The sequence below is a fragment of the Salmo salar genome, chromosome 02, assembly GCF_965601325.2.
Source record: "Salmo salar chromosome 02, fSalSal1, whole genome shotgun sequence".
Lineage (NCBI taxonomy): Eukaryota > Metazoa > Chordata > Actinopteri > Salmoniformes > Salmonidae > Salmo > Salmo salar.
In genome coordinates this window covers 18,868,914-18,896,755 of record NC_138292.1, presented here as the reverse complement: position 1 = coordinate 18,896,755, position 27,842 = coordinate 18,868,914, and the positions used below count along the sequence as shown (strand labels likewise).

General features: G+C 46.8%; 4 protein-coding genes across 7 annotated transcripts; all 4 read right to left on the bottom strand.

Moving 5' to 3' along the window:
* Window positions 1-1,000: 1,000 nt before the first annotated feature.
* On the bottom strand, window positions 1,001-3,649 carry LOC106594151 (growth hormone secretagogue receptor type 1-like). The gene is made up of 3 exons (XM_014185521.3): window positions 2,178-3,649; window positions 1,524-1,989; window positions 1,001-1,350 (listed from the first exon to the last, which is right to left on the bottom strand). Exons 1-3 carry the CDS (start codon window positions 2,490-2,492, stop codon window positions 1,001-1,003), a joined length of 1,131 nt encoding a protein of 376 aa, XP_014040996.3. The 5' UTR covers window positions 2,493-3,649.
* Window positions 3,650-3,768: 119 nt separating this feature from the next.
* Window positions 3,769-6,321, bottom strand: cg047 (CG047 protein). 4 transcript variants are annotated; one of them, XM_014185518.3, is made up of 6 exons: window positions 6,233-6,321; window positions 5,403-5,653; window positions 5,132-5,252; window positions 4,674-4,898; window positions 4,263-4,396; window positions 3,769-4,095 (listed from the first exon to the last, which is right to left on the bottom strand). In XM_014185518.3, the coding sequence occupies exons 2-6, from the start codon at window positions 5,604-5,606 to the stop codon at window positions 3,925-3,927; spliced, it is 855 nt and encodes a 284-aa protein (XP_014040993.1). In that variant the 5' UTR covers window positions 5,607-5,653; window positions 6,233-6,321; the 3' UTR covers window positions 3,769-3,924. The 4 variants fall into 4 exon arrangements, with proteins under 4 accessions (XP_014040993.1, XP_014040994.1, XP_014040992.1 ...); XM_014185519.3 differs by having other exon boundaries at window positions 6,163-6,293; XM_014185517.3 differs by having other exon boundaries at window positions 5,812-6,292.
* Window positions 6,322-6,397: 76 nt separating this feature from the next.
* Window positions 6,398-8,305, bottom strand: LOC123728159 (uncharacterized). The gene is made up of 4 exons (XM_082968605.1): window positions 8,299-8,305; window positions 7,283-8,176; window positions 7,116-7,167; window positions 6,398-6,979 (listed from the first exon to the last, which is right to left on the bottom strand). The coding sequence occupies exons 1-2, from the start codon at window positions 8,303-8,305 to the stop codon at window positions 7,347-7,349; spliced, it is 837 nt and encodes a 278-aa protein (XP_082824731.1). The 3' UTR covers window positions 6,398-6,979; window positions 7,116-7,167; window positions 7,283-7,346.
* Window positions 8,306-12,425: 4,120 nt separating this feature from the next.
* On the bottom strand, window positions 12,426-15,222 carry LOC106594007 (ictacalcin). Its single transcript, XM_045698901.2, has 3 exons — window positions 15,053-15,222; window positions 13,125-13,267; window positions 12,426-12,868 (listed from the first exon to the last, which is right to left on the bottom strand). The coding sequence occupies exons 2-3, from the start codon at window positions 13,260-13,262 to the stop codon at window positions 12,728-12,730; spliced, it is 279 nt and encodes a 92-aa protein (XP_045554857.2). The 5' UTR covers window positions 13,263-13,267; window positions 15,053-15,222; the 3' UTR covers window positions 12,426-12,727.
* Between the last annotated feature and the right edge of the window lie 12,620 nt (window positions 15,223-27,842).

The window sequence follows — 27,842 nt, the reverse complement described above, 5'->3', positions numbered from 1 at the left end:
TCCCTCCCTCCCTCACATTAACCAATAATCCCAGTAACCCCCTCTAATCAATCTCCCAACCCGCCAATACTCCCCAGGGGCCATTCTTACCTTCACCAGTCACCATGGTGACACACAAACACACACAGACCAGAGCTAAAGTACCACAAAGACAAAAGGCTGGAATTAGTTTATTACACATCACTCTGAGAACACACACACCTTCAGGGGTTTAGAACCAACAGTCATCAAAATGGCAAATATGAATCAAATATTATACAATAATTCTGACAATATGTCTCACTAAAGACAATGTGCCTCTAAACAAAGTTTATTCCTCCATCCATCTCCAAGGTTTTCTGTGTGTGTGTCCGTGAGTTACAGGGTGGTGGTAGAGTGTTGTGGCGTGAGTGGGGGGTGGAGGGAGTGGTGTGTGAGTTACAGGGTGGTGGTAGAGCGTTGTGGGGGGTGGAGGGAGTGTTGTGTGTGTGAGTTAAAGGGTGGTGGTAGAGTGTTGTGGGGGGTGGAGGGAGTGGTGTGTGTGTGAGTTACAGGGTGGTGGTAGAGTGTTGTGGGGGGTGGAGGGAGCGGTGTGTGTGTGTGTGAGTTACAGGGTGGTGGTAGAGTGTTGTGGAGGGAGGGGTGTGTGTGAGTTACAGGGTGGTGGTAGAGTGTTGTGGGGGGTGGAGGGAGTGGTGTGTGTGTGTGTGTTGTGGGGGGTGGAGGGAGTGGTGTGTGTGTGAGTTACAGGGTGGTGGTAGAGTGTTGTGGGGGGTGGAGGGAGCGGGTGTGTGTGTGTGAGTTACAGGGTGGTGGTAGAGTGTTGTGGGGGGTGGAGGGAGCGGTGTGTGTGTGTGAGTTACAGGGTGGTGGTAGAGTGTTGTGGGGGGTGGAGGGAGTGGTGTGTGTGTGAGTTACAGGGTGGTGGTAGAGTTGTGGGGGGTGGAGGGAGTGGTGTGTGTGTGAGTTACAGGGTGGTGGTAGAGTTGTGGGGGGTGGAGGGAGCGGGTGTGTGTGTGAGTTACAGGGTGGTGGTGAGAGTGTTGTGGGGGGTGGAGGGAGCGGGGTGTGTGTGAGTTACAGGGTGGGTGGTAGAGTGTTGTGGCGTGAGGGTGGGGGGGTGGCGGGGGAGCGGGGAGCGGGGTGTGTGTGAGCGCAGCAGGCTGCGGACAGCGTGGCGGTAGCGTGCTGACATGGTGTTGTAGAGGATAGGGTTGACAGCAGCACTGAGGTAGAACAACACAAAGGAGACCAGGTTAAAGTACTGAGAGATGTAGTACATATCAGCGCTGGAGCCCAGCGTCACAGAGAACAACGTCCGACCAACGTGGAATGGCAGCCAACACAGAACAAACGCCAGCACGATCATCCCTAGAGAGAGAGGAGAATATGGGATGGAGCGACAGAGAGTTGAAATTACAACTCATTATTACTGTATGTGTGATATAGTTGGTTCACAATAGCTGCTTAGCTGTAGTATTGCTGAGGCCCAAACCAGTAAATCAAAGTAACTTTAAAATACAGAGCCTCTCTCACAGCCTCACCTAGCATCTTGATGGTGTGTCGCTGGGCGCGGTCTCGGCTGCTGCGTTGTGGGCGGAGCCATAGCTTCCTGCCGATCAGGCCATACACAACTCCCAGAATGCCCAGCGGCACCAGGAAGTAGAGGTTGGAGAGCCACATCATGGCCCCCAGCAGGCCTGAGGAGACGGCGTAGTCCGTACAGCGACACTCGCTCTCCCCCTCTCCTCCCCCCAGCTCCTCTACCCCTACCATAGCAAACACCGGCCCGGCGCTGATTACGGCCACAACCCACAGGCAGCCAATGAGAGTGCGGACGCGGGTCCGTGTGACCAGGGTCTTGGCTGTGAGTGGTCGACAGACAGCGAGGTAGCGCTCCAGAGAAAGGGCGGTGATGTGGAGGATGGAGGAGTAGGTACAACTCTCACTGACGAACACACTCAGCTTACACACTGTATCACCCAGATCCCAGGGCCGGAACCTCCACAGCTAGAGGGACGGACACACAGATAGGTTACACACACACACACAACCCAGCTCAGACACTATATCGTCTAACCCCCAGGGCCAGAACCTCCACAGCTAGGGAGAGAGAAACAGAAATAACACACACGCAGTATCAGCTAGCTAACCCCCAGGGAGGGAACCTCCACAGCCAGAGAGAGACTCCCCCTTACCTTGTAGTACAGATCTAAAGGCATCAGAAGCAGTATGAGGAGGTCGGAGACGGCCATACTACTCAGGTAGAGGTAGGTGGTGCTTCTCAGGTGTGGCCGGAGCCAAACTACCAGGATGGTTAACATATTTCCTGTGATGCCCATGGCCAGCAGCAGCACACACACAGCTGTCACACACACCAGCTCAGCCCCACTGAAGTCCTCCCATTCCCAGTCAGTCCGGTCACTCTGGTTCCCACAGTCCTCCAGACAGCCAGACCCTACCACACAATCCTCTGAACAGCTGCTCCCACTGCCCAGCGCTGACACGTCCATGGTCAGAGAGAGATGCCCGGGTCTCAGAGACTGGGGGTGGGGGTGTGAGAGAGAAAGAGATGCCCGGGTCTCAGAGACTGGGGGGAGTGTGAGCGAGAGAGAGATGTCCAGGTCTCAGAGACTGGGAGGTGTGTGAGAGAGAGAGAGATGAGCTGAGATGGTACAAGTGTGCCTGTGTGTGCGTGTGAGAGAGAAAGTGTGGATGGTCTATATCACCCAGGTTACAGCACAGGGTGACGTAGGCTGATGGATTCTAACTGGAGATGGTCCTGAACCACACATCTAGAAGATATAAAACACCACACATCTAGGAGATATAAAACAACATATCTAGGGGATTTGGGATCAATTCCATTTCAATTGAGTTAATCTGGGAGATGGAGTACCATTTCCACAAAATTATAGAATTGTTCCCACCACTGAAACATGTCTATCCTGTGGTAGGGAAAGGACTTGCTCGATGTTAGCAATCACACACCAACACAAAACTCCCTGTTACACCAATGTGTTACACACACCAACAGTACATAATAAACACACTCTGACCTCTGATTCGTTCAGCCATTCCCATGGGGGAAATGAATGGGGAAAGAATAGCGTTTTGGGATAAATGCAGAAAATAAGGTCTGAGGTTAACACAGGCTCAGGGGATCTCATACATAGAATATCAGTCAGTTAACATTACATGTATGAGTTATAGCCTCGCTACTGTATATAGCCTCGCTACTGTTATTTCACTGTCCTTTTACTGTTTAAAAATGTTTGTTTTTTTACTTATTTATTGTTCACCTAATACCTATTTTTTACTTAAAAATGGCACTGTTGGTTAGGGCCGGCAAGTAAGCATTTCACTGTTGTATTCGGCGCACGTGACAAGCAAACTTTGATTTGATAATGCAATCGTGCTTGTTTTAATTACATAAATGGTTCGGCATTTATCCCCAAACCCTCCAGAAAACCCATACATGTCCCCATAGGCTTTGGCCAACAAGCCATGGCAGAGTTAGCTTCCGTAGTGCCTACAAGAGACACCATTACTATTACTCTCTATACCCCCGTTACAAACACAACACACCCAGCAGTGTGAATTGAAGCTGTGTACTCACCTCGCAGCCGTCTTCGATCCCTGGACAATCTCTCCCTCACCTCTTCATCCTTCTACCACCACTACCTCCTCCCTCGCTCTCCAAAGCCCACAACTCATACACACATGCAAGCAAACACAAACCAAGGCTCAAGCACACACGCAAGTAGTAAAGATCGCTCATCAACATGATACAGGTTCATTCCTTTAATATCTTCAATTAGTTTCAAATACAATATTTACATCCAAGAATGACAGAGGTAGGGAGGGAAAGAAGGGGTAATGCTTTTCTTAAGTTTTGGGACAGGGCCTTTCAGTCTAGAGGTTCAGAGTAAGTGTGTGTGTGTGTCAGGGTCCAGCCTCCCAGCATGTGTGTCTGCGGTAGAGGTCGAAGGTTGTGTCTGCGGGGCGTGGGATGGGCTGGGGGCGTGGTATGGTAATCTCCTCCCCTGGTAGGAGGGGCTTCTCTCTCAGCAGATCCCCCCTGAAGAAAACCTGCAGGTCAGGACTGTCCTCGTTCTGCTCACACACGGATTACAAATACAGTTATGGACTAGTTGCAGGTCATGAGTGTTTTCGCTCTACACACACCTTTATTTACATATTACTTACACACACACACACACACACACACACACACACACACACACACACACAATCTGATGGGGTCAGTGAGAGGGACCTGCCTTGTTGCCATGGCTGCATGTGGGCGAGACCAGCTGAAGCCTGTCACGTAGAGCCTGGCTGATAAGCTCCTCCTCCTCCACATTCACACTGACCAATGCCCTGTAGAGGTGCTGGGATGGAGGGACGTTCACCCCTATAGACAGACAGGACATACTCGCAGTTAGTGTGTGGTGTGTATTTATGTCTACATGTGTATGTTTATGTGTGTGTTTATGTCTGCATGTGTGTTTCTGTGTCTGCATGGGTGTGTTTCTGTGTGTGTGTTTATGTCTGCATATGTGTGTTTTTGTGTGTGTTTATGTCTGCATGTGTGTGTTTCTGTGTGTGTTTATGTCTGCATGTGTGTGTTTCTGTGTGTGTGTGTGTGTGTGTTTGTATTTATGTCTGCATGTGTGTGTTTAATGTGCTACCCTCTGTAGCCCGGGCGCTGATGCTGTTCTTGGTTCTGTCTGACTTCTGTAGTTGCTCCTGCACGGCCTTCTGGGAGTTAAACTCTGCCCCTGCCACGTTAACTAGCTCAGCCATCAGAGCCAGAGTAGTATTTAACTCCGCCCCTTCAGGGAGGCTGCCACCCCTCTCCTCACAGGGAGCCTCCTCATTGGTTGTTGACCTTGCCCTCCAACGCAGATCTCCACCTATGGGAGGAATACAGGAAGAGATATTGACCAGCTCAGACATCGCTGACTCATGCCAGATCTTATAACACCTGGATAGGTATTTTACGAATCAGCCTAACCACATCACATGTTATAGCAATCTGGTGCGACGGCACAGTCGATGACATGGCACACAACCATTGGTTGATGCATGCAACTCCTGTGCAGGGGAACATGAGTACATCAGACTCCAGACCAGGAGGGTTAGTTACCATGGAGTCTTTTCCCCTTTGAGTAACTGCTGGAGTGTCCAGGGCATTGCCAAGGTGGAGGGTCTTTGCTAGGCTCTGCTATCAACGTGACAACCACAGGCTCCTCGGAGGCAAATCGCACCTGTAGAGTCAGGGACACACACTTCAGTGATGTCTCTCCAAAAACACAGACCGACACACACAGATCTCTCATCATTTCTACAGCTGTCTTGACAACTGAGAAAAGCACCATCTGTGACTGTCCGTCAGTGTGTGTATGTGTCAGACTGACCTGCCGGTGCCTGCGTCCTCTCAGCAGGCTAGCCGGGTTGAGCCGTGGCGGGTCTGGGCTGAGGGGGAGAGACAGGTCCAGTTCCGGGCACCGCAGGAGGCTAGCGGGGACCAGGGGCACCGGGGCAGGCAGGGGGACCAGCTGGATGTCTGGGTCACTGCACCCTGCTAGAGGACGCTGCTGCAGGGGACCTACTCTGGTCATCTTAGGTCACCAGTCTGGGTCTTTATCTTTGGGTGACGGCTCTGTTACTGATGTTAGGTAAGATACAAGGCAGTCAACGACCAGAATATTTTGTATGGTTCTGAATGTCAGTTACATTATCACTTTGCCTAACTTTAACACCCCCTAACCTAACCGATGGAGCAAACTTAACACATTGAGTCCTATGCCCAACCCAGTCCCTTACCATTGTTGGATCTGTAGCGTAGGTTGAATAACGTTAACTTTACACTTCCAACCAGATATGACGATGTGACGTTATCTAGCTAACGTTAGATCTCTAGCTAGATTCCATTCACTGTGGGAACTTTCAGCACACAGCCAGCTAGCTAGCTAACGACGACAGCAGACATGCTAGAAAGTTCACCAGTCAGTTAGCCAGCTAACTTTACTTGTTGTACTATTAGCCAGCTAACGGTATAGGGTTTGTTTGGCTAATTAGCTAGCTAACGTTAACTAAAGCTATGCAAATTCAATCATGTCGTTTATTCTCAGTTTACTGTTATGAGGAAATGCCACGAATGACAGCTGAGCTCACGCGTTTCTTGTAGTTTTTTCACTGTTAATACATGAGGATAGATTGACTCTATTTAGCAGGATCTGCTCACTTTTGAAATTCCCTCCACTGGCGCCGCCATAACACCTTCTACAGAACGAAACAATCACACTTCCGGTTTCTTCGTTAGTAGGAAATTATACAATGGCGCCCCTTGGCGTGCATGTTACATTGTGTGTGCTTGTGTAAGTGGTGGACTCTACGGCACAAGTCAAACTCTTCTTTAGTAACAGTTATTTATTTGACTCATATTTTTTGTTGTTGCAGAATTACAGAATATGCACATTTCACACGTTCTCTTTCAGAACCCCTCTTCATTAGCCTGGTTACCAGTCTCCGTTTAGCTAACATTCCACTCATTAACTACCATTGGCACACGACATGGAATAGGCTAAGTGGAACGTTATAGACTACAGCATCATCATTACACGAGACTACATCATCATCACCATCATCATCATAGCCATGCTGTCATTGTAAATAAGAATTTGTTCTTGACTCGCCTGGGTACATAAAGGTTAAATATAAATACACATTTTACAGGATTATTCAAAACACCCATTTAAATAGAACATGAAAGGCATGTACTAATACTGTTAGCTTCTCTCTGTGTATGCGAGTGTGTACGTGGGTGTGTGCGTGGATGTGTGCGTTAGTGTCTCTGTCTGTCTCTCAGTGCTCTCAGTATGTAGTTCGCTCTCTCCAGCTGGGCGTTCCTCTCTGACAGCTGGTTGATCCGCTTCCTCAGTAGCTCCATCTCCTCTCTCACAGCCAGCATCAGGTGGCTCTTCACCAAGTCCTACAGCAATATACAACATGTCATTATAGCATATCATCAAATGTATGTCACAATTCTTCCAGCAACAGATGGGTCTTCACCAAGTCCTTCAATACAACACATTACAGACACTATAACCGTAAACACACTGTCCTACCATGGCTTGCTCAATCTTGTTGTCAATTGCAATCTTACTGCTACTGGAGCCACTGCAACAACAAAAACAAAGGAGATTGTGTCTTAGTGCACATGGTTCACATTGATGTCTATTCCTGAACACAGTCACCTCCCGACAACAAATGGCCAGGCCATTTCCATGGTTACCTGTGGCAGAAGAGCAGCAGGGACAGGAAGGCTGCCTCAGCGTTCCGGACAGAAGGTGTACCCTTCAGACACAGCGGCCAGGATGGGAGCGGGGCCAGGGTCTGGTGTTGAGGTTGGGGTTGAGTAGTGGTCTGGGTCTGGGGTTGAGGTTGAGACTTAGAAGTAGTCTGCTGTTGAGGTTTTGGTTGAGTATTGGTCTGGGGTTGAGTAGTGGTCTGCGGTTGAGGTTGGGGTTGAGTAGTGGTCTGGAGTTTAGTAGTGGTCTGCGGTTGATGTTGGGGTTGAGTAGTGGTCTGGGGTTGAGTAGTGATCTGGGGTTGAGTATTGGTCTGGGGTTGAGTAGTGGTCTGCGGTTGATGTTCGGGTTGAGTAGTGGTCTGGGGTTGAATAGTGGTCTGCGGTTGAGGTTGGGGTTGAGTATTGGTCTGGGGTTGAGTAGTGGTCTGCGGTTGAGGTTGGGGTTGAGTAGTGGTCTGGAGTTTAGTAGTGGTCTGTGGTTGATGTTCAGGTTGAGTAGTGGTCTGGGGTTGAATAGTGGTCTGCGGTTGGGGTTGAGTAGTGGTCTGGGGTTGACATTGGGGTTGAATAGTGGTCTGCTGTTGATATTGGGGTTGAGTAGTGGTCTGTGGTTGAGGTTGGGGTTGAACAGTGGTCTGGGGTTGACGTTGGGGTTGAGTAGTGGTCTGGGGTTGGGGTTGAGTAGTGGTCTGGGGTTGGGGTTGAGTAGTGGTCTGGGGTTGGGGTTGAGTAGTGGTCTGGGGTTGAGTAGTGGTCTGGGGTTGGGGTTGAATAGTGGTCTGGAGTTGAGGTTGGGGTTGAGTAGTGGTCTGTTGTTGAGGTTTAGTTGCGGTCCTAAAGTGTTGTGGAATCTCCATGGTGACAGATGTTTGGTTCCTCATCTGAAGCTCCTGACGTCCGCTCGGCCATGAGTCCCTAACCCTGACCCCCCCACGACCTCTCAGCCCTCCATGACCCCAACCCGTATCACTCACTCCCTTCCTGCCTTCTTCTCCTACTCTCCATCTAGCAGGAAGTTGTAGTGGTTGGTGGACAGGTGGGGGGGTAAGGGGGGGTCTGGCTTTGGTCTGGGGGTAGAGAGAGGAAGGGCAGCCGGAGAAGGAGGAAGGGGAAGGGCAGCCGGAGAGGGAGGCAGAAGGAGAAGAGTGTCTCTTTAAGCGGGACTGGGGGGCTTTTTTATTGGACCTGAGAGGGGATAGGGAGGAAGGGAGGGATAGGGGAAGAGATGAAGAGAGAGATGGAGGCAGGGAAGGAGGTAGAGATGGAGAGAGAGATGGAAGGAGGGAAGGAGGTAGAGATGGAGATAGAGATGGAGGCAGGGAAGGAGGTAGAGATGGAGAGAGAGATGGAAGGAGGGAAGGAGGTAGAGATGGAGAGAGAGATGGTGGGAGGGAAGGAGGTAGAGAGAGGGGGCGAGGCTGCCGTCGAGTCTCAAACAGAGAGATGATTTTCTTCACACTGCCGAACATGACTGACCAAAAATAGCCTCCTTGTCACCAGACAGCCAAAAGCAAACATTAGATTATCTAAACCACATCAAAGGCGCTTCCATCCACCTCCATTCACTACAGCCTTCTGTGCAAAAGCTGGTCACTACCTGTAGTGGGTAGAGAGTCAGAGAGGGTTTCAATTTAGAGGCACAACCAACAATTACTTCCATGAACAACTACAGAACATGGGTAGTTGAACAGATCACCATGTGGTTGTATTGAGGTCAATGGGAGAGAGGAAGATTAGATCCATGTGCTGCTGTCACAAGCGTGATCTGGGATTCCTATTGGAGAAATAGATTCTGGGTATCTTCCAATAGACTGTCTTTGGTGGATCAATCCCACAGACCCAGCCAGACGAGCCCAGCCTGCCGAAAAACTGCCTTTGTCTGTGGATTAGGATTAACCTATGCAGATTACTTCCTTATTCCATCCAGCCGACAAGGTGTCTGATTGGTTAAACTATATAATTCCGGTTTATGCAGGGCGGAGTCTACTGTCCAGGTGATGAGTGTCTCCACGACGACCCAGAGGTGAGAAGCGTTTCCATGGTGAGGAGCATGTGTGTGTGTGTGCCTTTGGGCTCTCACATGATGAGAGACTGTTCTACTTCTCCCCCACACACACCCCACTGTCTTGCACTCTGATAGGCTCTTACAGGAACCCTCTCATTCCAACCTCCGCCTACTCACTGCCTCAGCCAATGGAAAAGTTCGTGGCATTCTTTGCCTGCCCACTGCCACGGAGCGTATGCTAATTCGTTTCCCAGTATGACAAGTATTGACCTCCATGAAAATATGTCCACTGCCTATGTCCTCCTTCCTCTGGACAGACCACATTAATAAATTAATAAAACTGATGGTCACATGTCTCAGACGTATGTGTTTGGCCAATCTATCTGTGTATGTTGTTGATTGTGAAGAGTATTGAATCCCAACACAAGCTCCTATGGTCTGATGGTGAATGTCCCTTCTACACCTGCATTGCTTGCTGTTTGGGGTTTTAGGCTGGGTTTCTGTACAGTACTTTGATATATCAGCTGATGTAAGAAGGGCTATATAAATACATTTGATTTGATTTGAATGTCCCTGAATGCCCCCTGTCTTTTCAATCATCACAAGAACTGGTGAAGGCCTAGAAGGAATCGTTGCCATATAAAATACAGTGTGTTCTCAATCAACCTACTCTGTAAAATGAACACACACACACACACACACACACACACACACACACACACACACACACACACACACACACACACACACACACACACACACACACACACACACACACACACACACACACACACACACACACACACACACACACACACACAACAGTAATGAGAACCCACTGGTGGCTCTGCTGAGATGTTCTGGCCGAAACCTTGATGGTTGAGAGAACAACCAAGAGCTCAGCTCAGAACAGCCTCACTCTTTCCTGGCCTCACTCGGCCCTGTCGGTCTCCTCTGCACTGGGCTGGAGCACAACAACCTCCACCTTCTAGTCTCACTCTCACATATCAAGTACCCTGGATTACTGTAGGCCTAAATGTTACTTTTATTGACACCAGAGTTGTGTCAATCAATTTCAATTCTCATCAGTTGAATGTGACAGGGAGGCTCTCTATAGGAGTTCAGTTCAGACTAGAATGTCAGTAGAATTGACCCCAACCCTGATCAAGACTAATGCATCATAGAGATGTGTTAGATTCAACCGAGTGGCTGCGTGACCAGGGGCTGTGTGTATCGTGCCTCTGAGGAGGAGTGCTGATCTAGGATCAGGTCCCCCTCTGTCCAAGTAATATCATTCATATTGATCTAAAAAGGCAAAAATGATCCTAAATCAGCACTCCTAATCTTAGACGCTTGAAACATATGGCCACACACTCTCAGAACACCTCTTCCTGACACCTGAACAACCTTTCCTTCTACTGCGTGCTACTTTACGCACTATTTTTATGTTGCTGCTGTTGCTTTCCCCTACCTTCCTGCTCTGACCCGCGGCGATGATCATCTGGTGATAGACATGTACAAACTTCCTTACGCAGCCTTGTCTTAGATTAAATCTAAGACTAGGCGATTGCTGGACTATGGCTAATCTTAATTTTCATCTTCAGTACTGTCCAATAGGTTCTCTATGGAGACCTGCGATACAGTATAATTATTAGGATATTATCTTTGTTGTTTCATGTTGCTGGGTAGGAGGCTTCATCTTGGAGATGGTTCTATATGGAGACCTGCGATACAGTATAATTATTAGGATATTATCTTTGTTGTTTCATGTTGCTGGGTAGGAAGCTTCATCTTGGAGATGGTTCTATATGGAGACCTGTGATACAGTATAATTATTAGGATATTATCTTTGTTGTTTCATGTTGCTGGGTAGGAGGCTTCATCTTGGAGATGGTTCTATATGGAGACCTGCGATACAGTATAATTATTAGGATATTATCTTTGTTGTTTCATGTTGCTGGGTAGGAGGCTTCATCTTGGAGATGGTTCTATATGGAGACCTGCGATACAGTATAATTATTAGGATATTATCTTTGTTGTTTCATGTTGCTGGGTAGGAGGCTTCATCTTGGAGATGGTTCTATATGGAGACCTGCGATACAGTATAATTATTAGGATATTATCTTTGTTGTTTCATGTTGCTGGGTAGGAGGCTTCATCTTGGAGATGGTTCTATATGGAGACCTGCGATACAGTATAATTATTAGGATATTATCTTTGTTGTTTCATGTTGCTGGGTAGGAGGCTTCATCTTGGAGATGGTTCTATATGGAGACCTGCGATACAGTATAATTATTAGGATATTATCTTTGTTGTTTCATGTTGCTGGGTAGGAGGCTTCATCTTGGAGATGGTTCTATATGGAGACCTGCGATACAGTATAATTATTAGGATATTATCTTTGTTGTTTCATGTTGCTGGGTAGGAGGCTTCATCTTGGAGATGGTTCTATATGGAGACCTGCGATACAGTATAATTATTAGGATATTATCTTTGTTGTTTCATGTTGCTGGGTAGGAGGCTTCATCTTGGAGATGGTTCTCTATGGAGACCTGCGATACAGTATAATTATTAGGATATTATCTTTGTTGTTTCATGTTGCTGGGTAGGAAGCTTCATCTTGGAGATGGTTCTATATGGAGACCTGCGATACAGTATAATTATTAGGATATTATCTTTGTTGTTTCATGTTGCTGGGTAGGAAGCTTCATCTTGGAGATGGTTCTATATGGAGACCTGCGATACAGTATAATTATTAGGATATTATCTTTGTTGTTTCATGTTGCTGGGTAGGAAGCTTCATCTTGGAGATGGTTCTATATGTGGCTCTATTGGACCTTCACAGTAACAGTTGACTTCCTGTATTCTTACTGGCACTGGAGTAGATAACAGTATTGTGACGTAATTAAGTAGTCAAATATAGGGGATGCCTCATATACCCTAATTTCATTGTATGTTTGGTTTACGTTGACATAATCAACAAATTGTATTATTTCACCAGGTGTCTGAAAACAAAGGTTTGATGTTTGATTCATGTTGCTTGCTGTATCCTATTTAGGACATACACAGCCAATCACACATGCACAAACACACACACACCTGCACAAATGATACGTCAGCTTTCTTCCAAACATATTAAAATAGTTTATTTCATTTTTCACTTTAAACACACCAAAGAGCTTCCTCTCCATCTAATGAGATTGTAGCCTATATGTCTGTATGTGTACAGGTCAGTGTATGTGTCCTTCACCTGTCTGTCTATGTGTGGTGTGTATAACCAACCCAACCCTTTTTCTGTGTATGTGTGTAAACCTGCATCTCTGTCCCTCTGAACCTGCATTGAGGATCTGGCTAATCTTATCATGAATTCACTCATGGAGCAAGAGCTGCTGTTCTGTGGAGAGTGGGCAGGGGGAGCTGTTTCACTTCTTTTTGAAGAACTCATTGCACATCATGGTGAGGCAGGCCACCAGTGTGACGTACTCCTGGAAGTCCACACTGCCATCTGAGTTAGCGTCCAGATCTTTGAAGATCTTGTCAACCTTTGCCTGGTCAGTGTTTTTCTGTTATAATGATCAGAGAGAGAGAGAGGTAATGGGTGAGACTTTGATTTCAGAAGTTAAAACTAGAATCCACACAGTTGGTATTTGTTTATAAAGGTGTGAGAGATTAAGTTATTCTATTGGATGAGGCTGGTCATGTGTTTGTGATATTCCAAGAAATTCAATATTTCAATAGTGTCTGTCTTTAGCAGTATTGTATTTGGTCGTGCTACTAATAAAGCATGATTGAACTGAACTGTTCCTAGGATCCACTCACCCCCATGATCTCTCCAAGCTCAGCGTTGAGCAGATCTTTGAGTTCTCCCTTGCTCAGGGTCGTCTTGTCGCCCTCCTTGCCAGAGTACTTGTGGAAGGCTGCGATGAGCAATGCCATAGCCTGCTGGACCTGTGACATGGTGACTGAGAGAGAGAGAGAGAGAGAGAGAGAGAGAAAAAAAGTTTTATTAATGATAGCAGGATGCTAGTGGACATGATGTCCACGCCTTGAGAGGGGAATGTTTGGTTACTCTGTATTCACAGTATAATACATCTAATATTATCAACATTATATGAATTATTTGATCTATTTATTTGACTTTTTGAAATGTGAAATCCCAGAAACGTAGTTAAAGGGACATATTCAATTCAAGTCTATTTTTATCTTACATCCGGGTTACCATTCCATACATGTCTGGGAAATAGTCATGTTGGCACTGGTTTAATCGTGTTTAAACACAAGGTTCAGGTTCAATAGAGGGTTTAAAGAGTATTAACGGTTGTTGCACACGAAGCAAAGACTAAACTACACACTCCCCACTCCCCACTACTGCAAACAAGTTCTACATCTCTACCACAAAGGGAGGAAGAGAAAGAGAGGGGGAGGAGAGATGGAGAGCAACGCAACAGAGGTAATTAGAGAGGGAGAGAGGCGGAGAGAGGTTAGAGATGGAGACATAGGGAGAGAGGCGGTGAGAGAAAGAGAGAGAGAGGCGGAAATGGAGGGGAGAAAGGAAGAGAAGAGGGGGCTGAGTTGTTTAAACACAAACAGACATGGCTCTAGCCAACGCCCTTGCATGTCTCTCTCATTAACTCTGGGGGATTTTAAGGAGAAATAGAGAAATAATATATACTGTATAGAGAGAGACAGGGACAGACACATAGACAGGAGGACAGATGGGAGGAAATTGGTGGATTGGCAGAAAGGCGCGTTGGTAATTTCAGGCAAACAATAACAGAAATCCCAGCACCTCCCCCACCCCTCACCTGTCTCCACCCTCTTTCTATCTAGTTTGGTTAAGGTGTGTCTCTTCACTCTGTCCCTTCACATACCTCGCCACTATGTAGGGAGGTTGCTCTCTCTATTCTCTCTTTCTCTGCCTACCCGTAGTCTAGTTTCTGAGTTTAAGGAAGCATCTGTAATGTAAATCCCTCATTTAGCTGACCCTCCTCTCCAGAGTGACTTGCAGTAAGTGTGGTCAAATAAGGACGCTGAAGCAACCATATAGTATGAACATGGTAAGCACAACATTATAGTTGTAAGGAACAATTCCAGTCACTGTGGTGGACTCCACTGATCTGTCTCTGAGTCACTGTCAGCTGCCCCAGGACCGGCAGGCATCCAACCAGACACACCTTCTTACCACCCCTCTGACTGCCCATCTGATAACTAGAAACACACTCTACTCACAGAATGGTCAGAGCGAGGGGAGAGAGAGCTTATGGTAAGGACAGAGTGAAGGAAAGAGAGAGCGAGAGAGAGGGGGGTGTGGAGGATAGAAGGTAGTAGTGTTCTGCACTATGGAAGGATTGAGGGAGGAAGAGAGAGGGGAGGAGGCGGAAGAGAAGAGAGATTCTTTCATCTGAACTGCGTAGTGCTCTGAGTAGCACCCACACATGTTTGAATGGACAGGCAGACAGAGTTACGCCCTCCGCAGAGCTTGACTCAAGATCACAAACAATGCAGACAGGCGCTTACTAACTGTTGCAAAGCACACCCTGAAGTCATTCAAATTTTTGCAGTCAAGTATTAATCACTATAAAACATTAAACTACACACAATTGCAAATAAATGTGGTAAACCACCCAATGAGAATGTATAATTTGCCACATCTAACATATCAGAAACACACACAGATAAAACAAACTGAAGCATTTTAGCAGCGAGGCACTCAGGTACACGTTTTACTAGGTTTAGTTTTCACTCACCGAAGTTGTGCGAGGAGTTGGACAGTCAGAGAAAGAGAGAGCGAGGGAGTGAGGAAGAGGGGGATGGGCTGTTGGTTTTAAACATTGATTACCACACCCCACTCTCCCCTCCCCTTTCCTCTCCTTTTCCCTCTTTATCTGATGGAAATGGAAACTAATGTTCTGTTCCCTTCTTCATGTGAACTAGTGACTGAACATCCCTAAATGTTTGACTCTTATCAGTCATTTTCATCATCTCTCAGTTCCACCCTACATATGTCATGCTAAGTCTCACTAAGTTATGCTTACTTCACCTAAATGTATCACCATTGTAAACAATCCACCATTTTGCTCTGGTTCTTCCTGGACTTCCCCTATAAAAAAAAAACAACAGAAAACAGAGAGGAGAAATCCCTGCATATGTCGAATGTCTTTTGAATGAGAGTAAATACCTCTTATTCTGACTGTGTTTATTCATCCAACAACTTTTCAGTTTAGAAGAATGTAGTAACACTGCAGCATTCTCCAAACCGGCAAAACTTCTCCAAACCGGCCAAACTTTTCCAAACTGGCCAAGCTTCTCCAAACTGGCCAAGCTTCTCCAAACTGGCCAAGCTTCTCCAAACTGGCCAAGCTTCTCCAAACTGGCCAAGCTTCTCCAAACTGGCCAAGCTTCTCCAAACTGGCCAAACTTCTCCAAACTGCCCAGACTAACCTGTAGGGCTACCTTACTGGCTGACTGGCTCCATATACCCCTCAGGGAAATTATGAACATTACTATTCTAAAGTAGAAAATCAGACTTTTTAGTTATTTTTATTGAGGTTTTAATTGAATATATAAATCAAATCCAAGTTTATTTGTCATGTGCGCCGAATACAACAGGTGTAGACCTTACAGTGAAATGCTTACTTACATGCTCTAACCAATAGTGCAAAAAAGGTATTAGGTGAACAATAGGTAAGTAAAGAAATAAAAACAACAGTAAAAAGACAGTGAAAAATAACAGTAGCGAGGCTATATACAGTAGCGAGGCTATAAAAGTAGTGAGGCTACATACAGACACCGGTTGGTCAGGCTGATTGAGGTAGTATGTACATGTAGATATGGTTAAAGTGACTATGCATATATGATGAACAGAGAGTAACAGTAGCTTAAAACCTCTCTAGGGTATGTGGGACGAAATCGTCCCACCTACTCAACAGCCAGTGGAATCCCGTGGCGCGATATTCAAATACCTTAGAAATGCTATTACTTCAATTTCTCAAACATATGACTATTTTACACCATTTTAAAGACAAGACTCTCGTTAATCTAACCACACTGTCCGATTTCAAAAAGGCTTTACAACGAAAGCAAAACATTAGATTATGTCAGCAGAGTACCCAGCCAGAAATAATCAGACATCCATTTTTCAAGCTAGCATATAATGTCACATAAACCCAAACCACAGCTAAATGCAGCACTAACCTTTGATGATCTTCATCAGATGACACTCGTAGGACATTATGTTATACCATACATGCATGTTTTGTTCAATCAAGTTCATATTTATATCAAAAACCAGCTTTTTACATTAGCATGTGACATTCAGAACTAGCATACCCACCGCAAACTTCCGGTGAATTTACTAAATTACTCACGATAAACGTTCACAAAAAAACATAACAATTATTTTAAGAATTATAGATATAGAACTCCTTTTTGCAATCGCTATGTCCGATTTTAAAATAGCTTTTCGGCAAAAGCACATTTTGCAATATTCTGAGTAGATAGCTCCCCATCACGGGCTAGCTATTTTGACACCCACCAAGTTTGGCCCTCACCAAACTACGATTTACTATAAGAAAAATTGGATTACCTTTGCTGTTCTTCGTCAGAATGCACTCCCAGGACTTCTACTTCAATAACAAATGTTGGTTTGGTTCAAAATAATCCATAGTTAAGTTTAAATATCCTTTGTTTTGTTCGTGCGTTCAAGACACTATCCGAAGGGTGACGAAGGGTTACGCGCCCGACGCGTTTCGTGACAAAAAAATTCTAAATATTCCATTACCGTACTTCGAAGCATGTCAACCGCTGTTTAAAATCAATTTTTATGTGATTTTTCTCGTAAAAAAGCGATAATATTCCGACCGGGAAACCCTGTTTTCGTTCAAAGACGAAAAAATAAAAACATGGCTCGTGCACGCGCCCCCAGTCTCATTGTTCTCTGATCGACCACTATCCAAATGCGCTACTGTTTTTCAGCCATGGCCTGCAAAGGCATCATTCACCGTTCTGCCGCCTTCTGAGAGCCTATGGGAGCCGTAGGAAGTGTCACGTTACAGCAGAGATCCTCAGTTTTCAATAAAGAGAGTGTAGAAGGCCAAGAAATGGTCAGAGAGGGCACTTCCTGTAAGGAATCTTCTCAGGTTTTTGCCTGCCATATGAGTTCTGTTATACTCACAGACACCATTCAAACAGTTTTAGAAACTTTAGGGCGTTTTCTATCCAAATCAAACAATTATATGCATATTCTAGTTTCTGGGCAGTAGTAATAACCAGATTAATTCGGGCACGTTTTTTATCCGGCCGTGCAAATACTGCCCCCTATCCCCAACAGGATAAAGAGGGGTTGGCGGGTGGTGGGTGGTGGGTGGCGGGACACAATGCAGATAGCCCGGTTAGCCAATGTTTGGGAGCACTGGTTGGTCGGCCCAATTAAGCTAGTATGTACATGAATGTATAGTTAAAGTGACTATGCATATATGATAAACAGAGAGTAGCAGCAGCGTAAAAAGAGGGGTTGGGGGGGCACACAATGCAAATAGTCCGGGTAGCCATTTGATTACCTGTTCAGAAGTCTTATGGCTTGGGGTAAAAACTGTTGAGAAGCCTTTTTGTCCTAGACTTGGCACTTCGGTACTGGTTGCAAAGCGGTAGTAGAGAGAACAGTCTATGACTGGGGTGGCTGGGGTCTTTGAAAATTTTTAGGGCCTTCCTCTGACACTCCTGGTGTAGAGGTCCTGAATGGCAGGCAGCTTAGCCCCAGTGATGTACTGGGCCGTACGCACAACCCTCTGTAGTGCCTTGCGGTCAGAGGCCGAGCAATTGCCGTACCAGGCAGTGATGCAACCAGTCAGGATGCTCTCGATTTTGCAGCTGTAGAACCTTTTGAGGATCTCAGGACCCATGCCAAATCTTTTTAGTTTCCTGAGGGGGAATAGGCTTTGTCGTGCCCTCTTCACGATTGTGTTGGTGTGTTTGGACCATTCTAGTTTGTTGGTGATGTGGACACCAAGGAACTTGAAGCTCTCAACCTGCTCCACTACAGCCCCGTCGATGAGAATGGGGGTGTACTCGGTCATCCTTTTCCTGTAGTCCACAATCATCTCCTTAGTCTTGATTATGTTGAGGGATAGGTTGTTATTCTGGCACCAGCAGGCCAGGTCTCTGACCTCTTCCCTATAGGCTGTCTCGTCATTGTCGGTGATCAGGCCACTGTTGTGTCGTCTGCAAACTTAATGATGGTGTTGGAGTCGTGCCTGGCCATGCAGTCGTGGGTGAACAGGGAGTACAGGAGGGGACTGAGAACGCACCCCTGGGGGGCTCCAGTGTCGAGGATCAGCGTGCCAGATGTGTTGCTACTTATCCTCACCAACTTTGGGCGGCCCGTCAGGAAGTCCAGGATCCAGATGCAGAGGGAGGTGTTTAGTCCCAGGATCCTTAGCTTAGTGATGAGCTTTGAGGGTACTATGGTATTGAACGCTGAGCTGTAGTCAATGAATAGCATTCTCACATAAGCATTCCTTTTGTCCAGGTGGGAAAGGGCAGTGAGGAGTGCAATAGAGATTGCATCATCTGTGGATCTGTTTGGGCGGTATGCAAATTGGAGTGGGTCTAGGGTTTCTGGGATAATGGTATTGATGTGAGCCATGACCAGCCTTTCAAAGCACCTCATGGCTACGGACGTGAGTGCTACGGGTCTGTAATCATTTAGGCAGGTTGCCTTTGTGTTCTTGGGCACAGGGACTATGGTGGTCTGCTTGAAACATGTTGGTATTACAGACTCAATCAGGGACATGTTGAAAATATCAGTGAAGACACCTGCCAGTTTGGTCAGCACATGCCCGGAGCACACGTCCTGGTAATCTGTCTGGCCCCGCAGTCTTGTGAGGTCTTACTCACGTCGGCTACGGAGAGCGTGATCACACAGTCGTCCGGAACAGTTGATGCTCTCATGCATGCCTCAGTGTTGCTTGCCTCGAAGCGAGCATAGAAGTGATTTAGCTCGTATGGTAGGCTTGTGTCACTGGGAAGCTCGCGGCTGTGCTTCCCTTTGTAGTCTGTAATAGTTTACAAGCCCTGCCACATAAGACGAGCGTCGGAGCCGGTGTAGTATGATTAATTCTTAGCTCTGTATTGACACTTTGCCTGTTTGATGGTTCGTCGCAGGGAATAGCAGGATTTCTTGTTAGCTTCCAGTTTAGAGTCCCGCACCTTGAAAGTGGCAGCTCTGCCCTTTAGCTCAGTGCGAATGTTGCCTGTAATCCATGGCTTCTGGTTGGGGTATGTACGTAGAGTCACTGTTGGGACGACGTCCTCGATGCACTTATTGATAAAGCCAGTGACTGATGTGGTGTACTCCTCAATGCCATCGGAAGAATCCCGGAACACGTTCCAGTCTGTGATAGCAAAACAGTCCTGTAGATTAGCATCTGCTTCATCTGACCACTTTTTTGTCTGGTGGTAAATAAACAGCCACGAAAAGTAAAGCTAAAACTCTCTAGGCAAGTAGTGTGGCCAGCAATTTATCACAATATACTCTACTTCAGGTGAGCAAAATCTAGAGACTTCCTCAGATTTCGTGCACCAGCTGTTGTTTACAAATATGCACAGACCGACCGTTTGTCTAATCCGAGGTGAGTGATCGCTGTCCTGATATCCAGAAGCTATTTTTTGCATTAAGACACGGTGGCAGAAACATTATGTACAAAATAAGTTACAAATAATGTGAAAAACCACATAATAGCACAGTTCGTTAGGAGCCCATAAAACTGCTGCCATTTCTTCTGGCCATATCAAATCTGAGGAAGACTGGGCGAACAAATAGTTAAAGTGCTTTTCTATATACATTTTCACACTTTTGTCCTCTTTAGCATGGTCATCTAGTGACTACAGGTGACATGCCCTGTGAACAGAGGCATCAAACAACACCCTGTGAGCAGAGGCATCACACAACACCCTGTGAACAGAGGCGTCACACACAACACCCTGTGAACAGAGGCATCACAAACAACACCCTGTGAACAGAGGCATCACACACACACAACACCCTGTGAACAGAGGCATCACACACACAACACCCTGTGAACAGAGGCATCACACACACAACACCCTGTGAACACAGGCATCACACACAACACCCTGTGAGCAGAGGCATCACACAACACCCTGTGAACAGAGGCATCACAAACAACACCCTGTGAACAGAGGCATCACACACACACAACACCCTGTGAACAGAGGCATCACACACACAACACCCTGTGAACAGAGGCATCACACACACAACACCCTGTGAACACAGGCATCACACACAACACCCTGTGAGCAGAGGCATCACACAACACCCTGTGAACAGAGGCATCACACACAACACCCTGTGAACAGAGGCATCACACACAACACCCTGTGAACAGAGTCATCACACACAACACCCTGTGAACAGAGTCATCACACACAACACCCTGTGAACAGAGGCATCACACACAACACCCTGTGAGCAGAGGCATCACACAACACCCTGTGAACAGGCATCACACACAACACCCTGTGAGCAGAGGCATCAAACACAACACCCTGTGAACAGAGGCATCACACACACAACACCCTGTGAACAGAGGCATCACACACACAACACCCTGTGAACAGAGGCATCACACACACAACACCCTGTGAACAGAGGCATCACACACACAACACCCTGTGAACACAGGCATCACACACAACACCCTGTGAGCAGAGGCATCACACAACACCCTGTGAACAGAGTCATCACACACAACACCCTGTGAACAGAGGCATCACACACAACACCCTGTGAGCAGAGGCATCACACAACACCCTGTGAACAGAGGCATCACACACAACACCCTGTGAGCAGAGGCATCAAACACAACACCCTGTGAACAGAGGCATCACACAACACCCTGTGAACAGAGGCATCACACAACACCCTGTGAACAGAGGCATCACACAACACCCTGTGAACAGAGGCATCACACAACACCCTGTGAACAGAGGCATCACACAACACCCTGTGAACAGAGGCATCACACAACACCCTGTGAACAGAGGCATCACACAACACCCTGTGAACAGAGGCATCACACAACACCCTGTGAACAGAGGCATCACACAACACCCTGTGAACAGAGGCATCACACAACACCCTGTGAACAGAGGCATCACACACAACACCCTGTGAACAGTTGCATCACACACAACACCCTGTGAACAGAGGCATCACACAACACCCTGTGAACAGAGGCATCACACAACACCCTGTGAACAGAGGCATCACACACAACACCCTGTGAACAGAGGCATCACACACAACACCCTGTGAACAGAGGCATCACACACAACACCCTGTGAACAGAGGCATCACACACAACACCCTGTGAACAGAGGCATCACACACAACACCCTGTGAACAGAGGCATCACACACAACACCCTGTGAACAGAGGCATCACACAACACCCTGTGAGTTGAGGCATCAAACACAACACCCTGTGAACAGAGGCATCACACAACACCCTGTGAACAGAGGCATCACACACAACACCCTGTGAACAGAGTCATCACACACAACACCCTGTGAACAGAGTCATCACACACAACACCCTGTGAACAGAGGCATCACACAACACCCTGTGAACAGCGGCATCACACACGGTGGTGTGACTTATTGACAGTGCTTGACTTGGACTGAAATTGGTTCCGGTACTCGTTTTGGGTGGCGGTACTGTTTATATTTAGGTTCAGGAGCTCCACAATACTTTTGAGCTAATATCCTATAAGAGGAACAGGTGCTCAAGCAGTAAAGAACTTGAGGTGCCGGTACTCAGCTCCAGTGAGCTCCTGCCCAAGTCAAGCACTGCTTATTTATCCTTTATCTCATGGGAAACACACCACACACAATACTTTATATTAGAGAGGAAACAACGCAAGATGGTGCTGGTCATTTAGCACCACTGTAGTTCTACATCTATCAGTCGTGTGTGTGTGTGTGTGTGTGTGTGTGTGTGTGTGTGTGTGTGTGTGTGTGTGTGTGTGTGTGTGTGTGTGTGTGTGTGTGGGTGTGTGTGTGTGTGTGTGTGTGTGTGTGTGTGTGTGTGTGTGTGTGTGTGTGTGTACGCATGTCAACATGTGTGTAATAGCAGTCAGACTAGTATCACATGCTTCTCTGAGGGGTGTGTGGTGTTGTGTGAGCCTGATTACAGCAACAAGCACCACAAAGACTCGTTCATGCCGCCTAAGATGGCGCCGAAGAACATGGCTGACGTTTTACATTCTCCCAACCAATTGTGCTATTTTTTATTTTTTTGTGTTTTGTGTAACTTATTTTTTAACTTATTGGGTACATAATGTTGCTGCTACCGTCTCTTGTGACCGTAAATAACTTCTGGACATCAGAAAAGCGATTACTCACCGCGGACTGGAAGAAACCTTTTCCTTTAACGAGTCCGATGAGAAGGATATCTTGTTTTCACTGGAACAGGCCCGGATCCACACCTTTTGCGTGAAGAAAAGACGCCGGAAAAAGGGCTGCAGATCAGGCATCCTTCTGAGAATCCGGAGGCGAACAAGTAAACTCCCATTGCCTTCCATCCTTCTTGCTAACGTGCAATCATTGGAAAATAAAATTGATGACCTACGATTAAGATTATCCTACCAACGGGACATTAAAAACGGTAACATCTTATGTTTCACTGAGACGTGGCTGAACGAAGATACGGACAATATAGAGCTAGCGGGATTTTCCATGCACCGGCAGAACAGAGATGCTACCTCTGGTAAGACGAGGGGTGGATGTGTGAGTGTCTTTTTGTCAATAACAGCTGGTGCACAATGTCTCATTTTAAAGAAGTCTCGAGGTATTGCTCGCCTGAGGTATTAAGATAAGCTGTAGACCACACTATCTACCAAGCGAGTTCTCATCTGTATTATTCGTAGCCGTCTATTTATCACCACAAGCGAAGCTGGCACTAAGACTGCTCACAACCAACTCTATAAGGCCATAAGCAAAGAAGAAAATGCTCACCCAAAAACAGTGCTCTTAGTGGCCGGGGACTAAATGCAGGCAAACTTAAATCCGTTTAACCCATTTTTTTCCCGGCATGTCACATGTGCAACCAGGGGGAAAAGAATCCTAGACCACCTTTACTCCACACACAGAGATGCATACAAAGCTCTCCCCCGCCCTCCATTTGGCAAATCTGACCATAATTATATCCTCCTGATTCCTGCTTACAAGCAAAAACTAAAGCAGGAAGTACCAGTGACTTGCTCAATACGAAAGTGGTCAGATGACGCGGATGCTACACTACAGGAATGTTTTGCTAGCTCAGACTAGATTATGTTCCGGGATTCATCCAATGGCATTGAGGAGTACACCACCTCAGTCATCAGCTTCATCAATAAGTGCAATGATTACGTCGTCCCCACAATGACTGTACGTACATATCCCAACCAGAAGCCATGGATTACAGGCAACAGCTGCATCGAGCTAAAGGCTAGAGCTGCTGCTTTCAAGGAGCGGGAGACTAATCCGGACGCTTATAACCTCTCTAGGCTAGGCGGGACGAATTCGTCCCACCTACGTAACAGCCACTGCTATCCTGTGGCGCGATTTTCAAAACCTTAAAAATCCTATTACTTCAATTTCTCAAACATATGACTATTTTACAGCCATTTAAAGATAAGACTCTCGTTAATCTAACCACACTGTCCGATTTCAAAAAGGCTTTACAACGAAAGCAAAACATTAGATTATGTCAGCAGAGTACCAAGCCAGAAATAATCAGACACCCATTTTTCAAGCCAGCATATAATGTCACCAAAACCCAGAAGACAGCTAAATGCAGCACTCACCTTTGATGATCTTCATCAGATGACAACCCTAGGACATTATGTTATACAATACATGCATGTTTTGTTCAATCAAGTTCATATTTATATCAAAAACCAGCTTTTTACATTAGCATGTGACGTTCAGAACTAGCATACCCCCCGCAAACTTCCGGGGAATTCGCTAACATTTTACTAAATTACTCACGATAAACGTTCACAAAAAGCATAACAATTATTTTAAGAATTATAGATACAGACCTCCTCTATGCACTCGATATGTCTGATTTTAAAATAGCTTTTTGGTGAAACCACATTTTGCAATATTCTAAGTACATAGCCCAGGCATCACGGGCTCGCTATTTAGACACCCGGCAAGTTTAGCACTCACCATAATCATATTTACTATTATAAAAATTTCATTACCTTTTGTTGTCTTCGTCAGAATACACACCCAGGACAGCTACTTCAATAACAAATGTTGGTTTGGTCCAAAATAATCCATCGTTATATCCGAATAGCGGCGTTTTGTTCGTGCGTTCCAGACACTATCCGAAATAGTAAAGAAGTGTCACGCGCTTGGCGCAATTCGTGACAATAAAATTCTAAGTATTCCATTACCGTACTTCGAAGCATGTCAACCGCTGTTTAAAATCAATTTTTACGACATTTTTCTCGTAGAAAAGCGATAATATTCCGACAGGGAATCTCCTTTTCGACAAACAGAGGAAAAAATCCCAAAGGCGGGGGAGGTCGGGGTCACGCGCATAAGCTAGTGTCTCTTGATCGGCCACTTGAGAAAGGCGATAATGTGTTTCAGCCTGGGGCTGGAATGACGACATTCTGTTTTTTCCCGGGCTCTGAGCGCCTATGGACGACGTGGGAAGTGTCACGTTAGAGCAGAGATCCTTAGTAAATGATAGAGATGGAAAAGAAGTTCAACAAATGGTCAGACAGGCCACTTCCTGTAAAGGAATCTCTCAGGTTTTGACCTGCCATTTGAGTTCTGTTATACTCACAGACACCATTCAAACAGTTTTAGAAAATTTAGGGTGTTTTCTATCCATATGTAATAAGTATATGCATATTCTAGTTACTGAGTAGGAGTGGTAACCAGATTAAATCGGGTATGTTTTTTATCCAGCCGTGTCAATGCTGCCCCCTAGCCCTAACAGGATAAGAAATTCTGCTATGCCCTCAGAGGAACCATTAAACAAGCAAAGCGTCAATACAGGATTAAGATTGAATCCTACTACATTGGCTCTGACGCTCGTCGGATGTGGCAGGGCTTGAAAACTATTACGGACTACAAAGGGAAACCCAGACACGAGCTGCCCAGTGACTCGAGCCTACCAGATGAGCTAAACACCTTTTATGCTTGCTTCGAGGCAAGCAACACTGAAGCATGCACGAGAGCACCAGCTGTTCTGGATGACAGTGTGATAACGCTCTCGCTAGCTGATGTGAACAAAACCTTTGAACAGGTTAACATTCACAAAGCCGCTGGGCCAGACGGATTATCAGGACGTGTACTCAAATCATGCGTGGACCAACTGTCAAGTGTCTTCACTGACATTTTCAACCGCTCCCTGACCGAGTCTGTAATACCTACGTTTCAAGCAGACCACCATAGTCCCAGTGCCCAAGGAAGCGAAGGTAACCTGCCTGAATTATTACCGCCCCGTGGCACTCACGTCGGTAGCCATGAAGTGCTTTGAAAGGCTGGTCATGGCTCACATTAACAGCATCCTCCCGGACACCCTAGACCCACTCCAATTCGCATACAGCCCCAACAGATCCACAGACGATGCAATCTCAATTGCACTCCACACTGCCCTTTCTCACCTGGACAAATGGAACACCTATGTGAGAATGCTGTTCATTGACTACAGCTCAGCGTTCAACACTATAGTGCCCACGAAGCTCATCACTAAGCTAAGGACTCTGGGACTAACCACCTCCCTCTGCAACTGGATCCTGGACTTCCTGACTGGCCGCCTCCAGGTGGTAAGAGTAGGCAACAACATGTCTGCCACGCTGATTCTTAACACTGGGGCCCCTCAGGGGTGTGTACTTAGTCCCCTGCTTTATTCCCTGTTCACCCATGACTGCATGGCCAATTTCGACTCCAACACATCATTAAGTTTGCAGACGACACAACAGCCTGATCCCCGACAACGATGAGACGGTCTATAGGGAGGAGGTCAGAGAACTGGCAGTGTGGTGCCTGGACAACAACCTCTCCCTCAATGTAAGCAAGACAAAGGAGCTGATCGTGGACTACAGGAAAAGGCGGGCTGAACAGGCCCCCATTAACATTTACATTTACATTTAAGTCATTTAGCAGACGCTCTTATCCAGAGCGACTTACAAATTGGTGCATTCACCTTATAATCTTTTAAGGGAAGGGGGGGGGGGGGGGGGTTAGAAGGATAACTTTATCCTATCCCAGGTATTCCTTGAAGAGGTGGGGTTTCAGGTGTCTCCGGAAGGTGGTGATTGACTCCGCTGTCCTGGCGTCGTGAGGGAGCTTGTTCCACCATTGGGGTGCCAGAGCAGCGAATAGTTTTGACTGGGCTGAGCGGGAACTGTGCTTCCTCAGAGGTAGGGAGGCGAGCAGGCCAGAGGTGGATGAACGCAGTGCCCTTGTTTGGGTGTAGGGCCTGATCAGAGCCTGAAGGTACGGAGGTGCCGTTCCCCTCACAGCTCCGTAGGCAAGCACCATGGTCTTGTAGTGGATGCGAGCTTCAACTGGAAGCCAGTGGAGAGAGCGGAAGAGCGGGGTGACGTGAGAGAACTTGGGAAGGTTGAACACCAGACGGGCTGCGGCATTCTGGATTAGTTGTAGGGGTTTAATGGCACAGGCAGGGAGCCCAGCCAACAGCGAGTTGCAGTAATCCAGGCGGGAGATGACAAGTGCCTGGATTAGGACCTGCGCCGCTTCCTGTGTGAAGCAGGGTCGTACTCTGCGAATGTTGTAGAGCATGAACCTACAGGATCGGGTCACCGCCTTGATGTTAGTGGAGAACGACAGGGTGTTGTCCAGGGTCACTCCAAGGTTCTTAGCACTCTGGGAGGAGGACACAAGGGAGTTGTCAACCGTGATGGCGAGATCATGGAACGGGCAGTCCTTCCCGGGGAGGAAGAGCAGCTCCGTCTTGCCGAGGTTCAGCTTGAGGTGGTGATCCGTCATCCACACTGATATGTCTGCCAGACATGCAGAGATGCGATTCGCCACCTGGTTGTCAGAAGGGGGAAAGGAGAAGATTAATTGTGTGTCGTCTGCATAGCAATGATAGGAGAGACCATGTGAGGATATGACAGAGCCAAGAGACTTGGTGTATAGCGAGAATAGGAGAGGGCCTAAAACAGAGCCCTGGGGGACACCAGTGGTGAGAGCACGTGGTGCGGAGACAGATTCTCGCCACGCCACCTGGTAGGAGCGACCCGTCAGGTAGGACGCAATCCAAACGTGGGCCGTTCCGGTGATGCCCAGCTCGGAGAGGGTGGAGAGGAGGATCTGATGGTTCACAGTATCAAAGGCAGCAGATAGGTCTAGAAGGATGAGAGCAGAGGAGAGAGAGTTAGCTTTAGCAGTGCGGAGAGCCTCCGTGACACAGAGAAGAGCAGTCTCAGTTGAATGCCCAGTCTTGAAACCTGACTGATTAGGATCAAGAAGGTAATTCTGAGAGAG